At 45.0% G+C, this 24,731-nt stretch overlaps 1 protein-coding gene across 3 annotated transcripts in view; it reads right to left on the minus strand.

Annotated features, from left to right (window-relative positions):
- The window catches only part of ADAMTS14 (ADAM metallopeptidase with thrombospondin type 1 motif 14), a 143,457-nt gene that overhangs the window by 24,139 nt on the left and 94,587 nt on the right, over positions 1-24,731 (minus strand). For all 3 annotated transcript variants that reach the window (XM_075934972.2, XM_075934973.2, XM_075934971.2), the window contains 7 exons: positions 24,013-24,096; positions 19,588-19,744; positions 11,636-11,741; positions 9,768-9,911; positions 7,258-7,390; positions 5,946-6,059; positions 163-311 (listed from right to left, as the gene is read on the minus strand). In XM_075934972.2, the coding sequence (XP_075791087.2) occupies positions 163-311; positions 5,946-6,059; positions 7,258-7,390; positions 9,768-9,911; positions 11,636-11,741; positions 19,588-19,744; positions 24,013-24,096 (887 nt within the window). The remainder of the gene's footprint in view (positions 1-162; positions 312-5,945; positions 6,060-7,257; positions 7,391-9,767; positions 9,912-11,635; positions 11,742-19,587; positions 19,745-24,012; positions 24,097-24,731) is intronic.

Raw genomic sequence — 24,731 nt, forward strand, 5'->3', positions numbered from 1 at the left:
GTATGTATGTCCCTTCCTTTCTCCAACTTACTCAATTGTCCAGAGCAACACTCTCTCCTTCCTGGTGACTGACCCCCTGGGGAGGGAGAAGGAGGAGGGCCTTGCTCTTTGCCAGGTACAATGTGGCAAGCACTAAGAGAATTAGCAGAAAGCCAAACTTACGGTGGGTTGTTGCAGTTCCTGCTGCGGGAGCGCACCCCACCCCCACATGTCCTGGAGCAGGAGCCAAATTTGGACCAGGAACTCCAGCTGCCATCCTGGCTGTAAGGCTGCTCTGAAGTCTTCCAGATGCAGTGACCCTTGAAACACCACTGGAACAGGAGAAGAAACAGGGGTTACCTGAACACCTGCCTCTTCAGAACTGTCCAGTGTTAGTGAGCAGAGCAGTTCTATCACCACAAGGTTTAGAATCTGGTTCTCCCACTCCCATTGGTCAGATGGACATGACAGACAGTGGCGACTGTGAAGCGGAGAACCTAATAAAGAAAGGTCTCGGGGGCTTAGGTGGAACTGTGGGCTAATGAACTAACGAGCCAAATTCAAATCTGACATAAGTCACCAATGAAAGTTAGCTGAGTTTGATGGTTTCATCCGGGGTCCCATTTGTTCACATCACATTAGGTAAAACTTATGCTCAGAAGAGAGCTAGGAACAGATTGGCAGGGTTCACTGCACAGGTACAGCTCTCTGTGTCCCAGGGCCAACACAACAACTGACATCACAGATGTGGGTTGAGGTGCATTAGCAGAGAGCTGATATAGCACTTGCCTCTACTACATTTGGTACTCACTAATGCAACGAACACCTCACTTGCCCAGACACAAAATTCAGTAACCAATGTCATAGCAAAATCTCCCATAAATCAGAGATTAATCTCCGTGAAAATTGCCTGAACCCAGAACTTCAGCTGCCACCAGAGAGCACATAGCTCTGTTCAGAAAGAGTAACAAAAGCTGCTCTAAATTCAGGTTGCCAATGGTCCTAAAGAGCACATACAGCACTGGGGCACTGTCAGAACATAGAGATGTCCTAGCCATGCCTCCTTTCTCTCAGCCACCCCTTTTATGCTGGCATCCCAGGGGTGGGGAGCTACATTTGGAGGAAACCGTGTAGCTGGTTATGCTAGTTCTGTGCCCAGATTCCAATAATGGAGTAGCACTGGCACGAAGTGGCAGCATGGCACCCCAAGACCTGAGCCATGGTTTTTGTTGACTTTGGCCTTGGGCTTGGTACCCTGCATCTAATTATTGCTGACTGCAGAGTGTATCCCACAGATGGCAAAGTAATCCAAATCCTTTGGCTGTGCCACAAGAGCCTAGAATGATTCTGTGGCCAAGACTAACAGTCTAGAATGCACCAGAGGAACACTGTCAAGCAGCTGAGGCTCAAAAAAGTGACTTTCCTTAGAACTGTTAAAAATGGAGGAAGAATGTCCTCTAGTTGGTAACTATATAGGGCCAGGCCCTCATCTGGAGCACAATAGCATAATTCAACTGCAGTCAATATAATGATTTACACCAACTGAAAATCTTGCATCTGGTTTGTTTGGAGTGGTTTTTGTGGTGTTTTATTTTGTTTTAAATCATTACTTTGTATCTCAGAAACTGAAAAGCACAATGGCCACTGTTTATTCATGACACTAATGTATGTTTGCCCCACTTCCTGTAGAGACAGAGGCACAACGTACAGGAAGACAAGTTCACGTTTGTTACCTATGAATGCACAAAGCTTGCCAGAAGCTGTTGAATGCACAACCACACATCATTAGATGATTCACCTGAAAGAGATGCTCTTTAAGATTCCTTTTTATGTAAGCTTTTTGGGGGTTCACTGCTTGGCTTTCCCTCAACTATTAACTTTCAGTCTGTTCAGACGCTCCTACATGTACTGCATTGATTATGCCAATAATCCCTGTCACTAGTGCTGCAGTCTGCAAAAGTCTGTTTGCATTCAATATTCGGTAGCTTTTTACATTTTTTTGGATTGACTTTTGTGTTCTATAGGATATCAAATAAGAATAATCAGCCAAAACAGGCTTCCTGAGCCCTTCTGTAAGCAAAAGTTGTTGAAGTCAGTTGGAATTTTGCTACAAGAAAAATTGAGTATGAATTTCAGAATCTGATTCTAAGGAGCAAATATTAGTTTGATTAGAAAATGACTTGCCTTATCTCAAAAGCATTTGGTAACTTCTGAAAAAGACTGGCTTGCTTCTTGAGAAACCAGGTACCAAAATATTTGCCAAACAGGAAAGTTCCCAAACAGTAGGAAAATAAGTGTAAGGTGGCAGTAAAATATGGAAAAAAAAATAACAAACTATAAGCATTTTAGCAGGACTTACTAGATTGGGAAGCAAAAGACCTGTTATATTCCTAGCTCTGCCACTAAATGGCTGTGTGACCTGAGGCAGTCATCTCGTCTCTGTTTCTTCTGCCTCCCTTTGTCATTCCTCTTTATTTCATGTGGAACGAGGAGTAACGGTAGTTCGGAATAGGAAGCCTAGTCTGAACTACCTAGTTCGTGCCGCGTGTAGCCATGGGGCACGGAGTCTGAACTAGCGGACATTTAAAAATGGCGGCACCCGGCAACATGTAAATGAAGCCTGGGAAATTCAAATCCCGGGCTTCACTTGCAACTCCGGTTGACTACATTACCACCCTAGTTTGAACTAGGGTGGTAGTGTAGACATACCCTTGGTTATTTCAGTCCAGATCCCAACGGACAAGGATTCTTGACACCAAACCATCACCACAACTGGCCACAGGAGAGAGGAAGGGAAGTGAGCAGGTCTGTAGAGTGAACTTACTTTCACCTCTAGAAAGATAATTCATAAGATCTTTCACCTATAGAAAGATAGTTTCAGCTCATGGTCTGAATTGAGAAACACTGATACAATGAGGTCACACTGCCCATACTATGCTTGTTGCATGGATAAACCACAGATTTCAGTCTACAGATGTTACGGTCTCAGCACCCTCACCACCATTACATGTAACATGAACACACCCCATAACAGAGGAGGGATAGTTCAGTGGTTTGAGCATTGGCCTGCTAACCTCAGGGTTATGAGCTCAATCTTTGAAGGGGCCATTTAGGGATTTGGGGCAAATCTATCAGGAATAGTACTTGGCTCTGTTATGAAGGCAGTGGACTGGACTCAATGACCTTTCAAAGTCCCTTTCAGCTGTATGAGATAGATATATATGGAGATATACCTATCAACCAGGGCAAAATTAAGGATAGGAGTTAAGGGAATGTTCCAAAATGTTGGCATAATATGGAACAGGAGGCTTCACTGCACAACAGCTAAATATTTTATATCTATATTTCCTCTTCAAATAAGTCAGGGGGAAGGGCACCATCTTCAAAAATGCAGTTTTCTGCTGTCATTGCCTCCGGGATTCATGTCTGAACAACACTCCAGCTGCTCTTCTGACTCACTGGCACTTGTATACAGCCACAATGTGCATTATAAGAAACCCTGAAGTAGACAGATCCTGTGATGAAGTCATAATTGTGAATTATTGACATCACAGGCTGTTACCATGGCTATGATTGTAATATCACAAAGTTAACAAGCACTTTAGAACCAAGCAGCAGGAGCAGAAGCAGATGCTCTGTGAGGAAGAAAAGCCATTGTCTGAACATAGACATACGGGTTCAGTGGTCTCCAACCTTTTTAAACCCAAGATCTCTTTTTAAATCTCAAAACAAGTGAAGATCTACTGCCCCACCTCTCCCGCCCAAGAGACCACCCCTTCCTTGAAGCCTGGCCCTCTCTATTCTCCTCCTCTCCATCACTTGTTATCCCCAGCCCTTATACACTCTACACTGCCACTTTTTTTTCCCGATTCTTCTGAAGGAAGAGATTTTTCCAACATTTAGCCTGTCATGATTGGACCAATTGTCAGAAAAAAACCCTTCTTTTGGCAGCCCCCTTATTCCTTGTGGAACAAGGAATATAGGGGTTACTGAAATAGCATGTTTGCTCTTCCACTAAAAAAATGGAAGAACAAACGCGTCCCTGGATGCAGAAGAGTTTTTCCGGGATATCTCTAGAATCCTGGAAAAACTCCTGCAGTCTAGCTGTATCCTCACTGGGTTGAGACAAGATGTGTGGGCTCTGGGGTAGGAATAAGGGATTGGGTTTGGGAAGGGGAGAGAGGCGCAAGCTCTGGGAGGAAATCTGGATGCAGGGGGAGGTGGAGAAGGGGACACTGGGTCAGGGAGGGGACTCCAGGCTGGGGAGCATTGAGGTCAGATGGAGGTTGGGCTACTAAGCAAGCCCGAGGCTTGTGGATGTGAGGGTGCAGGAATTTGGGTTGGGGTACGTGAGAGGCTCAGGGCAGAGGGTTCCAGTTTATGATAGGCTCAGATCTAGTGTCTGGGGGTGCAAGAGTGTTATAATGCTGTGGCCAGATGGGGGCTTGGCCCCACTTGGGGGTTTGTTGGCCAGGCTTCATTTTTAAATAAAGACTATGTCAAACACAAAAAGTTTCTCCATTGTCTTTATTTATGAGAAAGGCAGGAAACCTGTTTTGAATCAGGGGTCACTGACCCACAGAACAATCAGTTGGGGCCACACAAGGGAGATTGAAAAAAACCCTCCTCCAACCCCCCCCAAGTCTCACTAATGTGGCCCCAACTGTGCTGGTGGGGGCAGGGGACATGCTACTGGGGAAGGGTGCTAGTGGGTGCAGGGGCAGGGCACAGGGTGGCAATGGGGGCAGGGTGGCAGTGGGGGAGAGGGGACAGGGTGCTGGGGGGCAGGGTTCTGCAGCAGGGGACAGGGTGCCAGTGGGAGCAGGGAGTCCCCTGCACCCGCCTCCTTCCAGGACTCCTTTCCCGTGAAGCAGGGAAGCCCCAGCGTGTGCCTCCTCTGGGGCCAACTCACCTCTCCTGCAGAGAAGGGTGCACCTGGGCTGATCACCATGGCCAGCTGGCCGGGCAGCCGCTCCTCTTTGCTCCAGCCCAGTTGCTCTGAGCTCAGCCAGGGGAGGCTGCGCCATGCTCCTGCTGATTGGGAAGCCCTTCCTCTTTGCTCCAGCCCAGCTGGATTGAGGCACAGCCTCCCTGGGCTGAGCTCAGGTCAGCTGGGCTGGAGCAAAGAGGAGCAGCTGCCTGGACAGCTGGCCATGGCGCTCAGCCAGGGTGTACCACACTCCACGTACGCTGGAGCAGAGGGAAAGCTGCCCAATCAGCTGGAGCACGGCGCAGCCTCCTCTGGCTGAACACCACAGCCAGCTGGCTGGGATGTTTCAGCCCTCCCAACCCAGTAGATCCCATCACGCTGTCACAGAGCACATCTGCGGGGCTTGGGTGCCGGCCGCGATGACATCCGCAGTGACGTCAGCATCCCGAGGCCCAAGGCAGCGCGGCGGGATGACATCAAGGGGAGCGTCATCCCCCCGCGTCCGGCGGGTAATTTAAAAGTAGGCTCCATGCCTGAGGGTGGGGAGACGGATCTCCGGGAAGTCAGAGCCTGGCGGGCCAGAGATCTGGAGACCCTGGGTGAGTCCTAACCCGGGGTCCCCTGGCTAGTCACGGACAGAGGCTAGGGAAAAAGCAGCCCAGGGCAGGGGCGTGGACTCCGAGAGTGGGGGAGTTTAGGGTTTCAACCCCCTCCGCTAGGTGAGGACCAGAGTCCTGACCTTAGCGCCCTGGGTCGGGGTTCGGAGCGAGGGTGGGCCCGAACCTCCTTCCCTAGCGTGTGGAGGGCGATCGATCGCGTTACGGGATTTGTAAGGCAATAGAGTTTAATAAACCTGATAACTCCAAATACGTACAAAGGAGTGCATTGTCTGGGAAACAGGGGACACGGACGCCCCCCCCCCTACAGTGAACCCCTACAGTGCACATACATTTTTAATGCAACATTATGAGGAGGGTGATGTCTATTTCCCAGTAATAGTGAATCCAGTCTGTATCCTTCCAACTACCACAGGTACCTTGCCTGATGAACATTCAGTCCCATCCAAGGGGGGCCCTTTCTTGGTTTTGCAGAAGTAAGGATTGTCTGGATGGCTGCACCACAGCTGCTTGCAAGGGTCAAAGGTTCTGAACTGTGAAGCAAACAAGAGCCCTTCTGTTATTTTAATGGGTAGATAGTCTAATGGCCTCATCTAGGGCCTCCCAGCCCTGAAATGATGAGCATGTAAGAAAGAGAGCAGGTAGAGTGAAGAACTTTTAACCCCCAGTCCAGAAATTTGATGCAGCTCTTCCATCAGGGCAAACAAGGCACTATCACTTCTGATCCAGTCTGGTGAACACGAGGGAAAGGAAAAGACTGGAGATAGGCCCTCCATCATAATCCTCCTGGAGACCAAATAAGGCTAATAAACCATACCACTCAATACCCACAGACATCAGGAGATGCTACCAATCCCAGGACTAGGGATGTTTGCTATTGTGTAATTGAATAGTTGTATAACCGCATGAAATCTTAGAAGTTACATGACTATTCGATAGTCCTCGGCGGCAGGGCCAGCAGCCAGTGCAATCTGGCCCCATTTCCGGGGACCCCCCTGCCTAACAGAGGCAGCAGATTGGGGTGGCAGGTGGTAGTGCCAGTTTAAAAACCAGTTCCCCGTGCAGACCACAGGGTGGCAGCAGCCCCAGTCCATGTGTGGGGAGGTGCTCCGTGCTCCCCATGGACAGGGGCTACTGCCGCAGAGCAGCCTCTGTCCGTGGTAGGCCCAGGCCGGCTTCCCCAGCAACGGATCCTGCCTTCCCCCCTAGTCCCACTGCCTCTGAAGGAGGCAGCAAGGGGGGGAGCAGGCAGGTCCGTGGAAGTTGATTCATGCAGGGAGCTGGCTTGAAAGCCGGCTCCCCGCACTTATTGGCTGCAGCCTGCCCCCTTCATACTCTGCGCTGCTGCCTCTCTATCAGAGGAAGCAGTGCAGGGGTGAGGGGAGCAAGTGGATCCAGTGCTTGTGGGGAGCCAGCTTTTAAGCTAGCTCTCCACTGGCACTGACTCCTGCTCTCCACTCCCACTGCTGTCTCTGATACAGAGGCAGAAAGGGGGGGGGGGAAATGCGTGTAACTGACAAGATTAACTGATAAGCCCAGGGTTATCGGTTAATTGTGCAGTTGTCTATACAATGGCACCTCTACCCAGGACTACACTTGGCCCACAAGACCACCAAGCAACCCTCTCCATTGCCTCCTTAGGACTATCTGTCCCCGAGGGAACTTCCTTTAATTCTACAGCAAGAGAAAGAGGAAAAAAACAAACCCTATCGTAGTAGGAACAATACTCACCGCTGTGCATGTTTTGTAACCCACGCCGAAGTCAAAGCGGCATTGTTCATCCATAGAGTAATTGATTCCTGGGAGCTCTGGTAATTTGGGCCATTCATGCTCAAAGGGATCATCTAGGAGGCAGTCATAGGAACTGCAGTGACATCAGGGAAAAAAAAGTTGGGTTGAATGTTGCAAAATGTATTCTTTCATCACACCTTTCTTTTTTATTGTGTAGTTTTACGTATCTCTATCCTTACTCTCCCCCGCACTAAGAGATCTTTATTGTCTTTGACCATCCCCCGCAACCCTTACAAGAGCCACCATAAGCATGTGCATTTTTTCATCATTTCCCTCACGGAAAATGTATTCTTTGGTAGTGAACATAATCACTACAACTCCTCCTTTGGTGTGAAGAACAGCAAATTCACTACCTGATGCCTTATTGTGACTGTCAAGGAAAAACTCTACATCAGTGATAGGTGCTGTTGTCAAAACACATTCAAAGTTGTTATTTCCAGATCAGAATTTATTGCTATTTCTCCTGCCCAAGACAAAAAAGATTGAAAAGCAACCAAATCATGGCAGGATTCAGCTGGTTATATAAATAGGTCCCTCCGGTAATTCTTTTTAAACGTTAGTTCAAATGCACGACTTAATGGTGTGCTACATTTTTCTTTAAGATGCAACACTGGCCTGTCTAAAGGTTAGGCAGGAGCGCTGCAGGTAGAAATGTGTGAACTGCTCAACACAAATTATAAAAGTACTTAATATCAGTTTTGATGTGTCATCTAAATAGCAATGATGTGTGTGTGCGTGCGTGTGTGTGTGTGTAAGTAAGTAAACCTAGGGTAGGCAATAAAAAATGGCAGCCCACAAGGTTAGTCCCCGGTGGGCCACTGCCTCTATGTTTACCTGCACCTCTGCAGGGGTTGGGAATTGCAGCTCTGGTTGGCCACGAACTGTTGATCGTCACCAATACAAATAGTGGGAAGCATCATGGACCAGGACAATTCGTGGCCAACCAGAGCTATGGGGGTGCAGCTAAACATGGAGGGGGCTGCTGCCAGGGACTGATCCTGCAGACCGGAGCCAGCCTGCAGCCCGGAATTTGCTCACCCCTGGTATAAACCCTGCACTGAAACTTTTTGTGAACTTCTGCTTTCCTCATATCTGCATCTTTCTTCAGGCTACCATTTGCACAGTCCTTTGAGTAAGAGCCTGGTTTCTTAAGGCAGGTCACATGGAGGAGGTCACATGTTTTTCTGCTGTGTTTCTGAATGGCTCTCTCAGGTGATCCGGAGTATCAGTTCAGCAGAAGTCATCTTCACATAAGCAATTTTCAGTGAAGATATGAACATGAGCTTTGGAGTGACCCGGGGCTCTCCCCCCAACACAATTTTAATGTATTGAGTATGGTATGTTCTGAACCTATTCAGCAATGGTCATCAGTCCATAGCAAGAACCATGTTTCAAGGTCAGTGTTCAGAGATCAGAGTTACAGCTCTATTATATTGGCTGAACAAGATTCTTTTTGGTTTTGCTTTCCTTATTCAAATGTATTTTTACAATAAAAATGCTTCCACTCGTTCTTCTGTGCATCTGTTAATTCATACAAATGCATGCAGTCATTCATCTGTGCAATAAAAACAGACTGACCAGCAGGGCTGTTCTAGGGAAATGTGGGGCCTTGGGCAACCCCCGCCCCCTCAATGCCCCAGATGTGGGGCCAGGACAATCCACCTGCTGTATGCCCCACTCTCATTCCGGCTCTGCTCTGCTCCCACCCGCCTCACTCCACCCCTTCCCTTTTGATCCCCCTTACCCAAAGGCTCCTCCCCGAGCAACGTGAGCCCCGCTCGCCAGCCGTGCAGTTCTGCGCTCTGCGCATGTGCAGATCGTTCTGCGCCGGCTCTTCTGGGTTGTAATCTACTCACCACGGGTGAGTCGAGTACATTATTTGTTGTGTGCAATCAGCAGGGCTCGACATTGCCTGTGAGAGCCTCTCCCTGACCAGCAGGGCTGTTCTAGGGAAGTGTGGGGCCTTGGGCAACCCCCACGTTGTCGAGGAGTAATCACGTTGTCGAGGAGTACAGATAGTTCGGAATGGCTACGTAGTTCGAACTATCTAGCCCGTGCCGCGTGTAGCCGCGCGGCACGGGGTTCGCACTAGCCGGCTTTTAAAAATGGCGGCGCCAGCTTTATGCTAATGAAGCCCGGGAAATTCAAATCCCGGGCTTCATTAGCAAGTTCGGTATGCATACATTACCCCGCTAGTTCGAACTAGCGGGGTAGTGTAGACATACCCCCTCTTCTTCCAGTGTGAGCGCTGCTACAGCTCAGTCAGCATACCCTGCAAATTCTCAGTATGCAAGTACAGTTAGCAAAACTACCCTATCCTGGGAGACCGTCTTGGTTATGACAATCTTGCGGCCCATTGAGAAGAAGAAGGGCCACCCACACGGCCCACTCACTAGTTTAGGTTGCCCTTGGCTGGTGTAAATCATAGTTGTTGAAATTGACCTACTTACTGTATGTATCGGTTCAACTCCTGCTTGCTGCATCGGGACCAATGGTAACGGTGGAATGCAGCTTGCACCAGCGGTGCCATAATGCTTCCCATGCTGGTCTCATCTGCACACCGGTTCCCCTGGCCATCATGTTCCATACCTAACCTGTTAAAAAAGCCAGTGAGCTGTGTTCCAAAGGGATGTGCCAGAAAAACAGTTATCAGCATTTTGAATATGAGTATTTCCCGTAAAAACCTGTTGAAGTGGGTGAGGAAGGAGGCATATTCAACATGACTCTTCCACTAGTTGGACCAACTGTTGACACTTTTCAACATACTATGCAATTCCAGCACCAGTAAGAGTGTAGTTCTGCATGGAGACAGAGCAGGAATAAAATGCAAGGAACTGAACTTGCCAGCGATGGCTATTAAAACTATGAGCTGGCTGATTGGGTATGACCCAGGCTCAACACAATGGTATAAGAAAAGTCTTTGTCTAAGACAGGAACTTCTTACATCTAAATCTTCACAGCTGACATCCTTAATAATGATGTCCTAGAAATGGAAGAGTTGCAAACACTACAGGTCTCAGCAGATAACATTTCATCTTGATCAGTGTTTCTTAAACTTTTTAAGACCGAGGAACACCAAACAATAATTTTTTGTGCCATGGAACACAATTTAGATATGTGAACCTGTAAACCTCCTTGCAGGAGGTATAAGGGATCTGTCGAAAAAGGCTTTCTTTCTCGACAGATCCTCTTCTAGACTGCCTCTTTTTGCCAACAAAGTGCTTAGTCATCAAAACGTGGTGGCCATTTTTACACAAATTAGGCACGGGATATTTAAATCCCTGCCTCATTTGCAATGTCGACCTGCCTAATCTGCATCCCTCTGCCGACAGAGGGATGAAGTCTAGACATACCCTAATAGTACTAGCTGAACTTCTGTGAGTGAAAGTGAATGACTGTATTTCCTGGTTGTCAAAACTTTTTTTTTTTTTTTGCTCAAGTCATCATTCGAGTAGGAGATGATATACCAACAAGCAACTTTAGCTCTGTGTTAATGCAGGGGGTGAGTTGCCACTGAATACATATATATATATTGTCTTTAGCAATGCTGAAAACAGACTAACAGAAACTAGATGGAAGAGATCTATTATCAAGATTGCTCATAACAATATTTTACAGACTGTTTGTCCAGTCTAGTTTGAAATTACTCAGACAATAGGGTTTTCTATCACTTTGCTCAAAGTCTAGTGTTTCTTACTTTTGGAAATATTTCCTTCTCTACACACCAAATATTGCTATCCATGATTCCCTCTCACAGCCCCTTGAATCACTCTCTATCTGATTGAGAGGTTGCTATGTCCACTAGAGAAGCAGACAGACAACCTGGGGCATGTGTATATATCAGAATGTGTCTGGGAATTAAATATCTTTGGAGGTTATGATTTACTATAGCTATACATGCACAGTAAGTGAGGTTTTATGTTTCTGTCCACTTTACAGCACTTCCACCTACAATTCATTTAGAAACAAAACACAAAATCCAAATGCATTTAATGTCTATATTCATTCTAGTGAGAAGGTGATAGACTGTGATATGCAGACATGTAGACTGTAGACTCCAATGCAGAGATTGCTCTTGAGTTGTTCATTGGTCTCACTATACAAAAAAGAGACTGATTCACTCCTATATTTGCCAGTTTTAGCAGCCATGTTAGTAACTTGGAGGGCCATTATTTCATCACATCACAACTTCTCATATAGCAGCAAATCGACTGCATATGTTAGTGCTGAGCTAGGGAGACTAAACAGCCTGATGAGCCACTATACAATCATGAAAAAAAAAAGATAAAATGTCCAACTGTCTCCTACGCTGACTTACACATGGCCGGTCTCGTGGGCAACCACGAATGCTGAGGAGAAACCATCCTCATGGTTGAGAGTGCAACTGCGTAGTGGGTGGCACATACCCGTGACAGGAGCATACCCTGGAGTGAGACAGAAGATAAAGCAAGAGAAAGAACAAGAGGCAGTTCATGAGAAGGGAAAAACCACAAGCTAGAGCCATTCCAAATGTATTTCATGCCCAGCTTCCTGCTGAGTGGGACGGACTCCACAGCTGCTCAAGCATATAAATGAAGCCTATCATATGTTCCACTGGCTCATATCCCATGGAGACAAATGGACTCAGAGGGTATTAGAATTACACACGGTTTGAACCTTGCCGTGCCACCTGCAATAACTGTGTTGCCTTCATTCCTGACTCAGTCTCACACTACGGGAACAGCGAACATAGTCTGTATCTTAAACAAATGCACTTGCAACTGTTATACTCCAATGGCCACCTGTTCAGCTGGATAGAAAACATATTTGACAGAGCCCTCACCCCTTTCTGCACCTATTCACATCTTTGACTGTATGTCTGATTTGCCAGCTTCTTCGCAGATTAATCTCATGGTATTTTCCTGTGTAATTTTCCTCAGAAGCTTGTTATAGTAGGTAGCAGAAGGGACTGCTCATGGGTTATAGAGTCTTTCACCCTGAGATTGCTGTTTTGACTCTGGCCCAATCCACAATTGCTGAAAAATATAATAATCTGTTGGCTGTTCGATATCCTAGGTGAGTGGCTGTCAATGTCCCAGACTACTGTAACCCTTTCAGGATCCTGATATGTCTTGTGTATCCCCAAGTTTCACTCAACTACTTGCTTACAAAATCAGTTGTAAAAATACATACATGTCCCAGCACTCTATTATCAGTTTTCTATTATCAGAAAACTTCTGACTTTCTCATTTTTACTATATATTTATAAATCAACTGGAATATGAATATTATATTTACACATATTATATAGAGCAGTATAAACAAGTCATTGTCTATTTACAATTTTGCGTACTGTAAAACTAGGCAAATATCTAGAGACCTGCACGGATACAAAATTTGTATCCATAGCCACATCTGTACCCACTAAAAGGATATCCACATTGACTTCCACAGATGTGGATACCTGCAAATTTGTAAGTATATAGATGCAAAATTTGTATCTGCATCCACATCTGTATCTGCAAAAATGAACTGCAGATATCCATATCTGCATATGCAAATACCTGCAGATAACTGTGGATTTGCAGGGCTTTACATATATCTAAATGAGATGATATACCTCCTGAAAGACCTCTGAGTATCTCCAGGGATAGGTATGCCTCTGGTTAAGGACCCATGTAAAAAGGACAGACAGTCTCTGCCCAGTTTCTAATAGAGAGGTGCACATCAACTGACAATCTCATCAGACAAAGATTTAATCAGACTAAAACCCAATCTACCACCACAGCTTTTCCAGGTCAAGGAGAAGGATGGTACAGAGCAGCATGCACACTGCTGTTGTCAGTGCAATGGGCATACAAGGGATAGTCTATCTGGCAACATTCATCAGCACTAAATTTTTAAAAAATTCCTCTGACCCTGGAATGCTCCCTGGCATTCCGGGCTCTTTTGGGGAAATAAGCAAATGGAGAGAGCTGGTCAAGGAGGAGTGGAAAGTTCTCTCCTGTCTCTCTCACAAGTTGATTTAATTTGCACTAGTTCTTCAGCAGTGAGTGAAAATATCTGGAGCCCTGCCACAGCAGGCAGAATGAAGAGAGCAACATGTCAAGCAGGTGACAAAAGGGGAAAACAAACACTATCATAAAAAAAAAAACTTAAGCCAAGGAGTTGACCAAATATCTCAACTGGTCAGTACTCACTGGGACATGGACATGGTTTCCCATGAGGTTATCTTGCCTGCCTGTGCCAGGAAAAGGCTAATATTACACTGAAATACCCAAACATTCCTAGTACTTTGCACTCCATAATAGTAATGCCTCTTGACTAGCCAGACTGCATGTGCACAATGGTACCACTGTTCAATTTAACCCCATATCCTTCTACAGGCCACTGACAAATGTACAGATTCAATGTCAACATTGGTGGCTGCCACCTTCTGAGCCTCTGGCAATTAGCACCCAGTGCAGCTGATGGTTCTGATTGCTCTGAAGAAAGTCAGTATAGAACAGGCCCTAGAAAACACACCCCAGTGAGAGCAGAAGCTCCAATAGAGGGTTTCAGGAAAGGGAATGACAGATTGGATGAGAGGTAAGCAAAATGTGTGCAAGGTTCCACAAGCAGCTTTTTCAGTGCATCTCTGAGCTAATCTGCAACGCACATGAAGACTCCCATAGCTGTGCCAATGCTGAACTTCCATCCTAACCTGCAGATCTCCACTATACACATCCTGGTGCTCTGCTGAGCAAAAATTACAAAAATGCCTCTTGTAGGATCTGGACAAATATCCAGTAGGAACTGAGGTAGGACCAGGGAACAGGGAAGGACATGCATCTACCCAGTGCATTGTCCCTCGATCAAGGGGGACATGCAGTGAGTCAGCTGTGCATGGTGAAGGAGATTCAGATTCCAAGAAGATTCAGCAAGAGGAGGTTACTCACCTCCTGTAACTGATGTTCTTCGAGATGAGTGTCCCTGGAGGTGCTCCACAGTAGGTGTTGAGCTTCCCAGCACCTTTGGATGGAGTTTTGCCTAGCAGCGCTTAAAGTCCGTGCATGCACAGTGTGCTGAGCATGCGGGCTTCCCCCAGTAGCTATGAGCACGCACAGCCCCCCCCTTCAGTTCCTTCTCTATCCGGAACCCGGCGGAGTAGTGTAATTTACATGTTTGCTGTTTTTCGTTTTTCTTTTTTGAGTTTCTGAAGTAGAGAGGAGGAAGGGAGGGTAGCAGAGCACCCCCAGGGATGCTCATCTTGAAGAACATTAGTTACAGGAGGTGAGTAACCTCCTCTTCTTCTTCGAAAGGCATCCCTGGGGGTGCTCCACAGTAGGTGACTACAAGCAATCCACGTTATGGAAATAGGGACTTCGGATGGGTAAGTATGCTATCTGCAGGACAGCTTTTGCTAGTCTAGTATGTCATAGAGAACCAGAAGCAAGAGAATAATGCTTTGCGAAGGTGTGATCCCAGGACCATGTTGCCGCTGCGCAAATGTCCTCCAGTGGAACTTTTGGGTATGTCTAGACCGCATCCCTCTGTTGGCATCCCAATGGTGTTTGCCTCACTGTGCTCCATCAGCACAATGCCAGCTCAGAAAAGCCTGCATTCAAGAGGATGGGCACAGGGAAGGGCTCTGTGCATGGCCAGATGTCAGCTAAGAGTCCCCTGAAATCAGGGAGCCTGTCTGCTTTCCATGCAGCTGGCCATCTTGTTCCCATGCTCTGGAAACTGATCTGTGGACTATCCTGAAAAATTAGCCTTTTTAAGCACATGGACTTCTTTCAATGGCAAGAAGAGACAGGAAATGTGCACAGACACAGTATCAAAATTCTGAGTGGGCAGATTTATTAACTGTGTGTGATGCTACCTCTGCCCCATGCTTTATGTAATTGACTTACTTATGGACACAAATAGGCATAATTCGAAAATGCTTTGGACAAAATACCTCATGTAATCTATCAATTTTAATGTCACAGTCCGCTGGATCTGTGTATCTTATTTTGATGTATGTATCATTCTTGTATGTAAAGTTAGAGATATGAAGTATGGAATGATTAGTGGTTTTAAACGTTCAAATAAAAGCCATTAACAGACATTTCCCTCGATGTCTGGATGATCACCTGTAAACAGCCTCTTTTGTCCTTTGAGTCTAAGCAGTGCTTGGTCTTAGGAAATCACGTGACCACCCCAACTGGTAGGATCTGAGCAGGTAATTTTCCAGGGAAGGGTGGAATGTAGAAACAGAATTCCTGCCCAAAGTGGAATCTATAAAACAATGGGAAGCTAGATGTCCCTTTGTCTTTGGCTGCCATGTCTCTCCCAAGAGAATGAACCAGAGGCCACAGGGAAAAAAGATGTTCCCTGGCTTGGAGGTTTAGCTGAAATAAGTACTGTTTTAGGATAAGTTTGTACTGAGCTTTTAGTGTTAGAATTAGCCATGAGTTTTCTGTTATTTTAAATTTGTAATTTACTTTGCTCTGCCTGTTTTCACTTGCAACCACTTAAATCCTACTGCTTGTACTTAATAATATCACTTTTATTTACTATCAAGCCCAGTGTAAATAATTGTTACCTGGGGGAGTAATCAGTGTGTACATCCTCCTTTCATTGTTAAAGAAATAATTTATTTGGAGTTCTGATCCCATTTGGGGAGTGGTTTCGCTGAAAGCAGGGCCCAAAAATGCATTTTCCTCATATCTGAAGAGTTTCAGCGTCTCCTCGGGGATGGGTGGCAGTGATCTCAGGTTTGGGCCTTGGCTGGGGAAGACCAGGAGATCTGGCCCACCAGGACAGGGTGGTGAAAAGCCCTAGAGAGCAAGGAGGCGAGTGTCAGTGGCTTTGTCAGCACCCTGGGAAGCAGCCTGAAGTGGTTGTCTGTGATCACACCCCATCGCACTGTGATTTCTAAGTTGTTGTAGTTTCTGTGTTTAGTCATTTTAAACCCAAACTAAAATAAATCAATGCAGCTCACCTTAAGAGGAGCTGCACTGGACCCTCTGTAAGAAGAACAATCATCAACATGTGCTCTAGCGACTGTTTCAGCCTGACTCCTTCCCCTGGCTGGTACCCCTATTCTGAACATGGATGTTATTCTGCTTCTTTTCCAGGAAGTTTGTCATTGCAATGACCTCTCTGTACTATGTATCTTCCAGGCCACTTGTTCTCCAGAACTCCAGTGGTGACAGAATAACTAATATTAATTATTCTGCAACAAGGAAGAGGAGGAGTCTGAGCAGATGTGAATCTAATTCATAAACGGCATGGCTCGGTGCATCAGCACTTTGTACAGCTGGCCACGGATAATAAAACAAAGCAAAGTCAACAGTTTCCTGAGGAATCCTCCTATATGAATGTCCTGAAGACATTAGTTGACTTCCTGGCCAACTATTGGTAAGACTGAATGCCTCCATCGGCAGAGGCATGTAGTCTAGACATACCCCCAATGTTAAGCTAATGCCCTTGTGGGTATGAACTGGAAGCACCACGGACATTGGCCAATGTGGCAAGGGTAGCCTCAAAGGAAACAGCCTGCATGCCCTTGATCTTTGCACCTCTTGTGAGCTGGGAGTTTCAAACACCTGTTTGGCTGGCACCAGCAACAGTGAGGTCACCTGAAGGCACCACCATTCAGGACAGTGCCATCATCCTGATCTGTCGCAGAAACATTTGTGATGTACCTCACGTGCAATCAATGCACACCACTGACTGTGACCTGACCATGCTCTTGCCAGGGCCAAGCTCCAGCTCCAGCTTGAAAAGATCCGCCATGAGAGGCCAAAATGTAAACTCTGCCTTAACCTCACTAACATGAAGGACTCTTAAACTCCTGCTGCATTTTAGCATGTTTCTGAAAAGGATCAATGTGTTTCCCCTGATTCTTTCCCACATATACCAGAATGACTCAAGACAAAAATGAATCTGTTTTATGCAATATTCCAGTTACTGCATTATCTCCATCAAAAATCTCAGACATTGCCATCACAGAGTGAATGAGTAGAAGGAAGTCTGGAAATAGCCCTTTGAAGATGATGGTATTTTAAAAAAATGGAGCATGCTAAGACAGGGAGAGGAATTAACCCACATATGGTCACAGAAGCCCTGCCACAGACACTCATTTTTCAAAATGGAAAGGAGCCAGAAGGCACTTCATCACATACCCTTATATCTGAGCTTCTGAGTTCCTATGCACAGTATCAGCCTCTACAGCTAATGGCCTAACAGAAGCATGGAAACTGAAAGGGCAGAAGGCTTTTATGGGTTCATGGAATGGTCCCAGTCTCAGCACTATGGTGGCTGAGGAACTGGCCATTTAAAAATCAGATTTTAAAATATGTGTTCAGAGGTTGTTCTACCTGGCATAATGAGCAAAGCTGAAGTTTAATGCTTTCTTTACATTGTTGAGTTGGTTGGAACGAGATGTAATGGTAGTTCGAATTAGAAAGCCTAATTCGAACTACCTACTCCGTGCCGCGTGTAGCTGCGGGCACGGAGTCCGAACTACCGGGGATTTAAAAATGGCGGCACCCAGCAAGATGCAAATGAAGTCCGGGATATTTAAATCCCGGGCTTCATTTGCAATTTCGAATGACTACATTAACCACCCTAGTTCGAACTAGGGTGGTAGTGTAGACATACCCTAAGTGTCTAATGTCCAACGAGTCATATCTAGGATTGTGATGACCATGATAATCACATGGTGAGCTACCTGCCAGATGTGAAGGTTTTGGGCCACTTGAAGTACACAGAAAGACGTATGTGCTGTTCTGGGAAGGAGCTGGTGGTTCCGGTTCATGTAAGTAACTAATGACATAGGGAAAGGTTGGAGAGAGGTTCTGGTGGGCAAATTTAAGGCTGCAAGGTAAGAGATTAAAATCCATGAGCTTCATGGTAACTTTCTCTAAAATGTTTCTAGTTCCATGTGCAGGCCAGTTAAACAAGCAAAGCTGCAGGATCTCATTGCATAGATAAAACATTGGTGTAGTGGAGCAGAGGTTTTAGTTTGTTAGGAACTGAGGAATCTTTTAGGAAAGACAGTCTTTATGGGAAGGATGGACCCAATCTAAACCAAAATGGGACTAAACTGGTGGGCATGTAGAATTAAAAAGATAATAGAAGAGATTTTAAACTAAGGGCTGTACGGAACCTGACAGATGAAAAGGAGCACGTGGTTTGGACAGGGACCAAACTTTAGGAGAAGATCTATTCAAAGGGATTTTCTATGCCTAGTCAAAAGGAGAGAATAGAAATTAATAAAGTATAGGTAGGAGCTGAAATGAAACAGTCAAATGAAAAGAAGTACTGTTTAATTACATTATATGAAGGTGGACAACTAAATACTGACAAATTTTATAACTGTTTGTATATCAATGTTAGGAGTCTAAGAGGTGAATTTCATTGCCTGGTATTAAATGAGGATATTGATTAAGAGGCATAACAGAAACTTGGTGGGGCCATAATAATCAATGAGACACGGTAATACCAATGTAACAGATATATAAGAATGACAGAGTAGGTCATATTAGTGAAGGAGTGACACTTTTTGTGAAAGACAGTGCCTGTGAAATGTTCAAGGAGATTACAGAGACTATAAAAACAGAGAACTCAGTAAGAATGGAGGATTTCAACTCACAGATCAGTAACTGCATAAAAGACAGGAAACAAAGGATAGGACTAAATGGCCAATTTTCAGAATGGAGAGAGAGAGCGGGATGAATCCGCTTGAAAAGTCCCTCAATGATCAGTATTGGCACCAGTGCTGTTCAATATATTCATAAATTATCCAGAAAAAGGAGTAAACATTGTATTTGCATATAATACAAAATTACTTAAGATAGTTAAGTTGAAAGCACACGGCAAAAAATTACAAAGGGACCTCACAAAACTGGGTGACTGGTCAAAAAAATGATGAAATGCAGTGTGGATACATGCAAAGTAATAAACATTCAAAAACATAATCCCAACTACACATACAAAATGATGAGGCCAAAATTATGTTACCACTCAAGAAAGATAGTTTGTGCCACTGTGGATAGTTCTCTGAAAACCTCTGCTCAATGTCCACTGGCAATAAAAAATCCTAATAGTGTTAATAATAAGACCCTCATGGCATGCAAATTTGTCTTTTCTCCTTTCTTTTTATTAAGTTCTAATTTTGATAACTTATTTCAAAAGCTTGCTAGACAGTAACCACAGCCTGTAGGCACCCAGACTGTGTCAGCAGGAAATCCCTACCAATTGCTGGCTTTCCCCCAAGCCCAGCAAACTGCAAAGACATGATTGAGATGAATACAGTACCTTGCATACCTGCAGGACCAAAATCTTGCCTGGTGAGGAATACAGCATGGTCATGGTATTCAGCATGGTCTGGGTTTGAGCGCTGCTGAGAATGGGCCCAGCGGCAGACCTGCTCCAAGCTGCGAGACGGGTTCCCCCGCTCTATCAGGCTGACTGACTGGGGAGAGAAAAGAAAGGAGAGGCATTACTGGGTGACAATGAATCTGTCCAGAGTTTTTGGGTAGAGGGTACAGAAGTTCCACGGATAAAGTTTACACAACATTTAAGAATGAAAACATAGTATTTTAAATTTCATAATATTTTTAAATTTCAGCTTAAAGCCAGCGGGGACTACCAGATCTTGTTGGACCTCATGTGTGTCAGAAAGCACAAACCACCACCCAACACCTGCACATTAAAGCCAACAGCCAAAATCAGACAGAAAAATTACAGCCTTCAAGAGACTAAGTTCTTGTGTGCCACACAGAGAATACAGGAAGGGACAGGTGCACCAATGCCCAAGGCCTCTCCCATTGAGGTACACCCAGCTGATCCCAGCAAATGGCCTACATCCCATGCTGCGGAGATAGGGAGGGAAAAAACAGGTCACTGTCAACTGACCTGGGAGAAGACTCCTTCCTAAACTCATGTATGGCTTGAGAAAATGCATTGTGCCACCTCAGAGCCCTGACCCGCTCCAGCTACTGCCCCATCTCCACTCACGGCCATCTCTGGTGCTTCAGAGAAAGGAGACCAAAAAAAAATCCTATAGAACCCATTAGACAGGAAAAAACTTTCCTTGTACACTGTCTTGTGTAATACCAAGAGGTAGAACTGAACCAGGGTTCTCTGGAGTTTAAGCACATGAGCATCTACAGCTTGAGCTGTAATGCCAGCTAGCTCTCAGTTGAGGCTGTAACGCATTCTTTCTCTCTGTAAGTGGTCTAAGTGCCACTACATGGGACAGGGAACCAAGCCCAGTAATGTGAGGATTACACTTACACATGAACAACACTGTGTCCCTGAAACTAGACATGCAGCACACCCAGGAATGAAGGCTGTCACACAGTAAACAGAACAGCAGTGTGGGGAGGGCTAATGCTGAACAAAGACCCCAAAGTAAGTGCCTACGTTTATGAAAACCTAGGTAAGTTTTCAAGTACAACAGCAAGGATCTTGGTTTTTAAGGTCTTGTTCGGGTAACCCCACACAGTACATTGCGTGGTCCTTGGTGTACTGTAGAAGGCTAAGGCTGAGTCAGTCCTGTCAGGATTGCAACTTGTGGCTCCTAGTTCACGTCTCAAGTCTTAGATCTTCTGCTTTTGACTCCCTTACATTTTGAGGACATCATCAATTTGATGCCATCCTGAACACCTTAGCAAAGAGGCCAGACACCCAATCTTCTTCCTTATATGGAAATGATGTTCTGTTGTCACTTGTCTGGAGCTGTCTGCCACGCTGTGGGCTGCCTCAAACTCCTCATGCTCCTGGGAAACCATGATAACTATCTACAGGATGCATGCAGTTTCTGCTCACCAGGAATATTTTTCTTGTCATCATATATTGATCAGGAAAGCCTGCTGTTCTGTATCTGCAGCAGCTCATCAAATGTCTATTTGCTTCAGTAAACAGTAAGGTTATACACAGACAGAAAAAACCTCCCATCAATGTAGGCTGCATCCACATAACAGGGCCATGACAGCACAATTATGCCAACATAGCTCTGTTGGTAGGGCAGGCATATCCTTTGACTCTTTAACGGTGTAGGTGTTTGACACCTGAGAGAAAGCTTTGTACTCCATGGCTACGTCTACACTGGCCCCTTCTCCGGAAGAGGCATGCTAATTTTGAACTTGGGAATAGGGAAATCCGCGGGGGATTTAAATATCCCCCGCGGGATTTAAATAAACATGGCCGCCGCTTTTTTTCCGGCTTGGGGAAAAGCCGGAAAAAAGCATCTAGACTGGCGCGATCCTCCGGAATAAAGCCCTTTTCCGGAGGATCTCTTATTCCTACTTCGAAGTAGGGGCCAGTGTAGACGTAGCCCATTTGTGTTAGCATGATCACAACACTGGGTTTATGGTGTACGTTTCTGCGCTTTTAATGAGAGGATCTTGGTGTTCCACATCAGCTGACAGCCCTTTGATTTAAATATTCTGTTTACAGAAAGGGAAACAGGCAGAGTGGTCTAAGATTACAGTGAGTAAGTGACAAAATCAGGATTTGAACCTATAAGATTTTACTCCCACTCACTGAGCCCTGATCTACTCTAGGGAGTTATTTCAAAATAACAAGCAGAGTGTCCACACTACCCAGCCCATTATTTCGAAATAAGGGTCTGGTTATTTCAAAATAACAACTCCTGCTTTCCACAAGGAGTAACACTTACTTTGAAATAATTATTTTGAAATAGTGGTAGTGCGGATGCTCCACTGCTGCTATTTCGAAATAAGTACTCCCCAGAGTCATTCAAAGTAATTACTCCCCAGTGCTTGCTGGGGCTCTAAGTCGAGGTAGTGCATGCATATTAAGGCTACATCTATACTGCTTCCTTCTTGCACAAAAGCCTATGCAAATGAAACATGGATTAGCATATTGCCGTGCTTCATTTCTATAATTAACCAAGGGCCATTTTTGCGCAAGAGGCTTTTGTGCAAAAAGGAGCTGTGTAGATGGCTCCTTTTTGTGCAAGAGGGGTTTTTGTGCAAAAAGGAGCCATCTGCACAGCTTCTTTTTGCACAAAAGCTTCTTGAGCAAAAACAGCCCCTGATTAATTATGCAAATTAAGCATGGCAATATGCTAATCCACGCTTCACTTGCATAGGCTTTTGCGCAAGAAGGAAGTAGTATAGATGTAGCCTAAGGGGGGAGTCTGCCTTGGACTAATTTCAAGGCTTCCCCATAGTGTGGACATGCTATTTCAAAATTATTATTTTAGGAGTTATTATTTCAAAAGAAGTTATTTTGAAATAATTTCTGAGTATAGACATGTCCTGAGAGGTAATGTTGTCCACTGGACCAAGCAGCAAACTAACCGACTCCAATCCTGATCCTGACACTGATTTACTCTGTGACCTTGGGCAATTCACCCAACCTTTCTGTGCTTTGGTTTCCCTGCTTGTAAAATAGGAATGAAAAGTTACCTTATGAACTGTTGTGAGGACTGATTAACAGTTGTTCCATGCTTTAAATTAGGAGAATTGTGAAGGCCCCAATTTGCAAAAGCAATTATTTAAGTGTGTTTCCCTATTCAGGATAGCACTTAAGCACGTGCTTCACTGGAATTTAATAGGACTTGAGCATATGTGTATGACCTCTCCTGAGCAGCAACATTTTCCTGAATTGGGGCATATGTAAGGACTAATTATTACTGCCAATAGACACTAACCCCACACTGTTGCTATTCACTTAATTCCCTTTTGAAGATGACAGGGGAGAGTTGTGCCTTCACTCTTACTACATATTACACACACACTCCACAGTGCTCTTTGTCTTGGTAAAGAACACAAAATGAGTACAGCTATATTAAAACAAAAAACAAACTCCACAGTGCCCATTCAAAAAGCTTCTCTCTGCATAGTGATGTGACAGAAAATCCCTGCAACCAAAAATTAACCTCAGTTAACCAAATAAGATGTTAATTACTGGGAGATTAACCCTCTTGCCCTACCCCTTCCAAGCCAGCTCAGAGCTGTAGTCAGCAGCAGCAGTGGGGGAAGGGTAAGAGCTCTCAATAAAAACACAGGGGTACTGTAAGGCAGAGATGTCCTCATGTCTGCCTTCCATAGAAGGAAAATCTTTGGAGTCTAGGAATTTTAGCAAGTCTCACAGTAAACTGAGAGAGATTCAAGATAGTTTCATTTCAGTCTAGCAAAGCCACAGCATGTGCAGCTGCTTACAGAGGGAATGGAACTCCTGTAATATGTTTGAACAGAAACCTGTTTGACTTTCACACTTTAGCAAGAGATCAAAAATAGATCTTCAGAGCAAGGAACTGTTTGTAAAGCACTGGGCAAATTTACAGCACTGCATGGCATGTTATTTTTAATAATTGTAGCTGCATTTTAGCAGGTCCTGTGCTGAAGTTAGAATGCTGGTTGCTGACCTTGTGAGATCCCAATCATTTCTATGTAGCAGATTTTGATATCATACACATATTGCACTGATGATTAACTCATATAGAAGCTTGGCTGTGAGAGAGAGGATCTCTAATGCAAACACTAATATATAACTAGACTGAATCCTGAGTCATCTCCCCAGACATATACACAATCTGAAAGCAGTGGGTGCAGACAGACGAGGAAGTTAGCTAATGATGTTCTTTTTATAGACATAACCCAGTCTGGACGTTCATTGCATCCCTCAGCCCAAGCCTGAGCATGATACAAATTGTGAAACAACCCCCCCTCCATATAGCATCTTCTGCTCACATACCCCTGTATTTACCTGTCTGTATCCCACCATGATCATTCTGACCAAGACAATGTTAATATGAACCCCTAGGGACTCATCATGATAAATTTCATCCACCTAGGGAGAAAAACAAAATAGAAAATAAAGTTAAAAATAACCCAAATATTGACTTCTAAAATGTTCCCATGCCTATAACAACAGACAAACTTCTCCAGATGCTAAGACAGTACAGAGGATCTGCTAGTTTTCTTCACAGGACTATTCATCTGAACCACTGCAGTGAATCAGTAAGAAGAGAGACACTGGCAGGCAACATCTTTAAAAAGCAGTTTAATATTTTGTCTCTCACAATTGCTTCTTCACCACATGAAAATAACACAGATAGTAACTGCAGATCTCTTTCCAGTTAGACTTGGAACAAGCAGTATCTCTCTGAAGGTTCATACTCTTTTTCAGCTTTTCAACTTCTTTTGGAACTCTCTAGTGAGCCACAGTCAAGAGATCCCCCGCTGAGCGAAACCTCAAGGATTTAGTCCATCTTTGTGTGATAGAGACGCGTGATGCTTTTTAATTTCCAGAGAGCGACTACAGCACAGTGCCAGCGGTACTCCTCTTTCCCCTCGCATGAGTGCCAGTATAGTAACTAGCAGTTCTGAGCTCCTCCTATGCCTACATATAGAGAGGTTCCTATTTGAGTAGTTCTGATTTGGGGGAAGGATTTATCTATGTCGTATCCCAGTTCAGGAGAAGCA

Source organism: Pelodiscus sinensis, chromosome 8 (assembly GCF_052426305.1).
Source record: "Pelodiscus sinensis isolate ZL-2025 chromosome 8, ASM5242630v1, whole genome shotgun sequence".
Taxonomy (NCBI): domain Eukaryota; kingdom Metazoa; phylum Chordata; order Testudines; family Trionychidae; genus Pelodiscus; species Pelodiscus sinensis.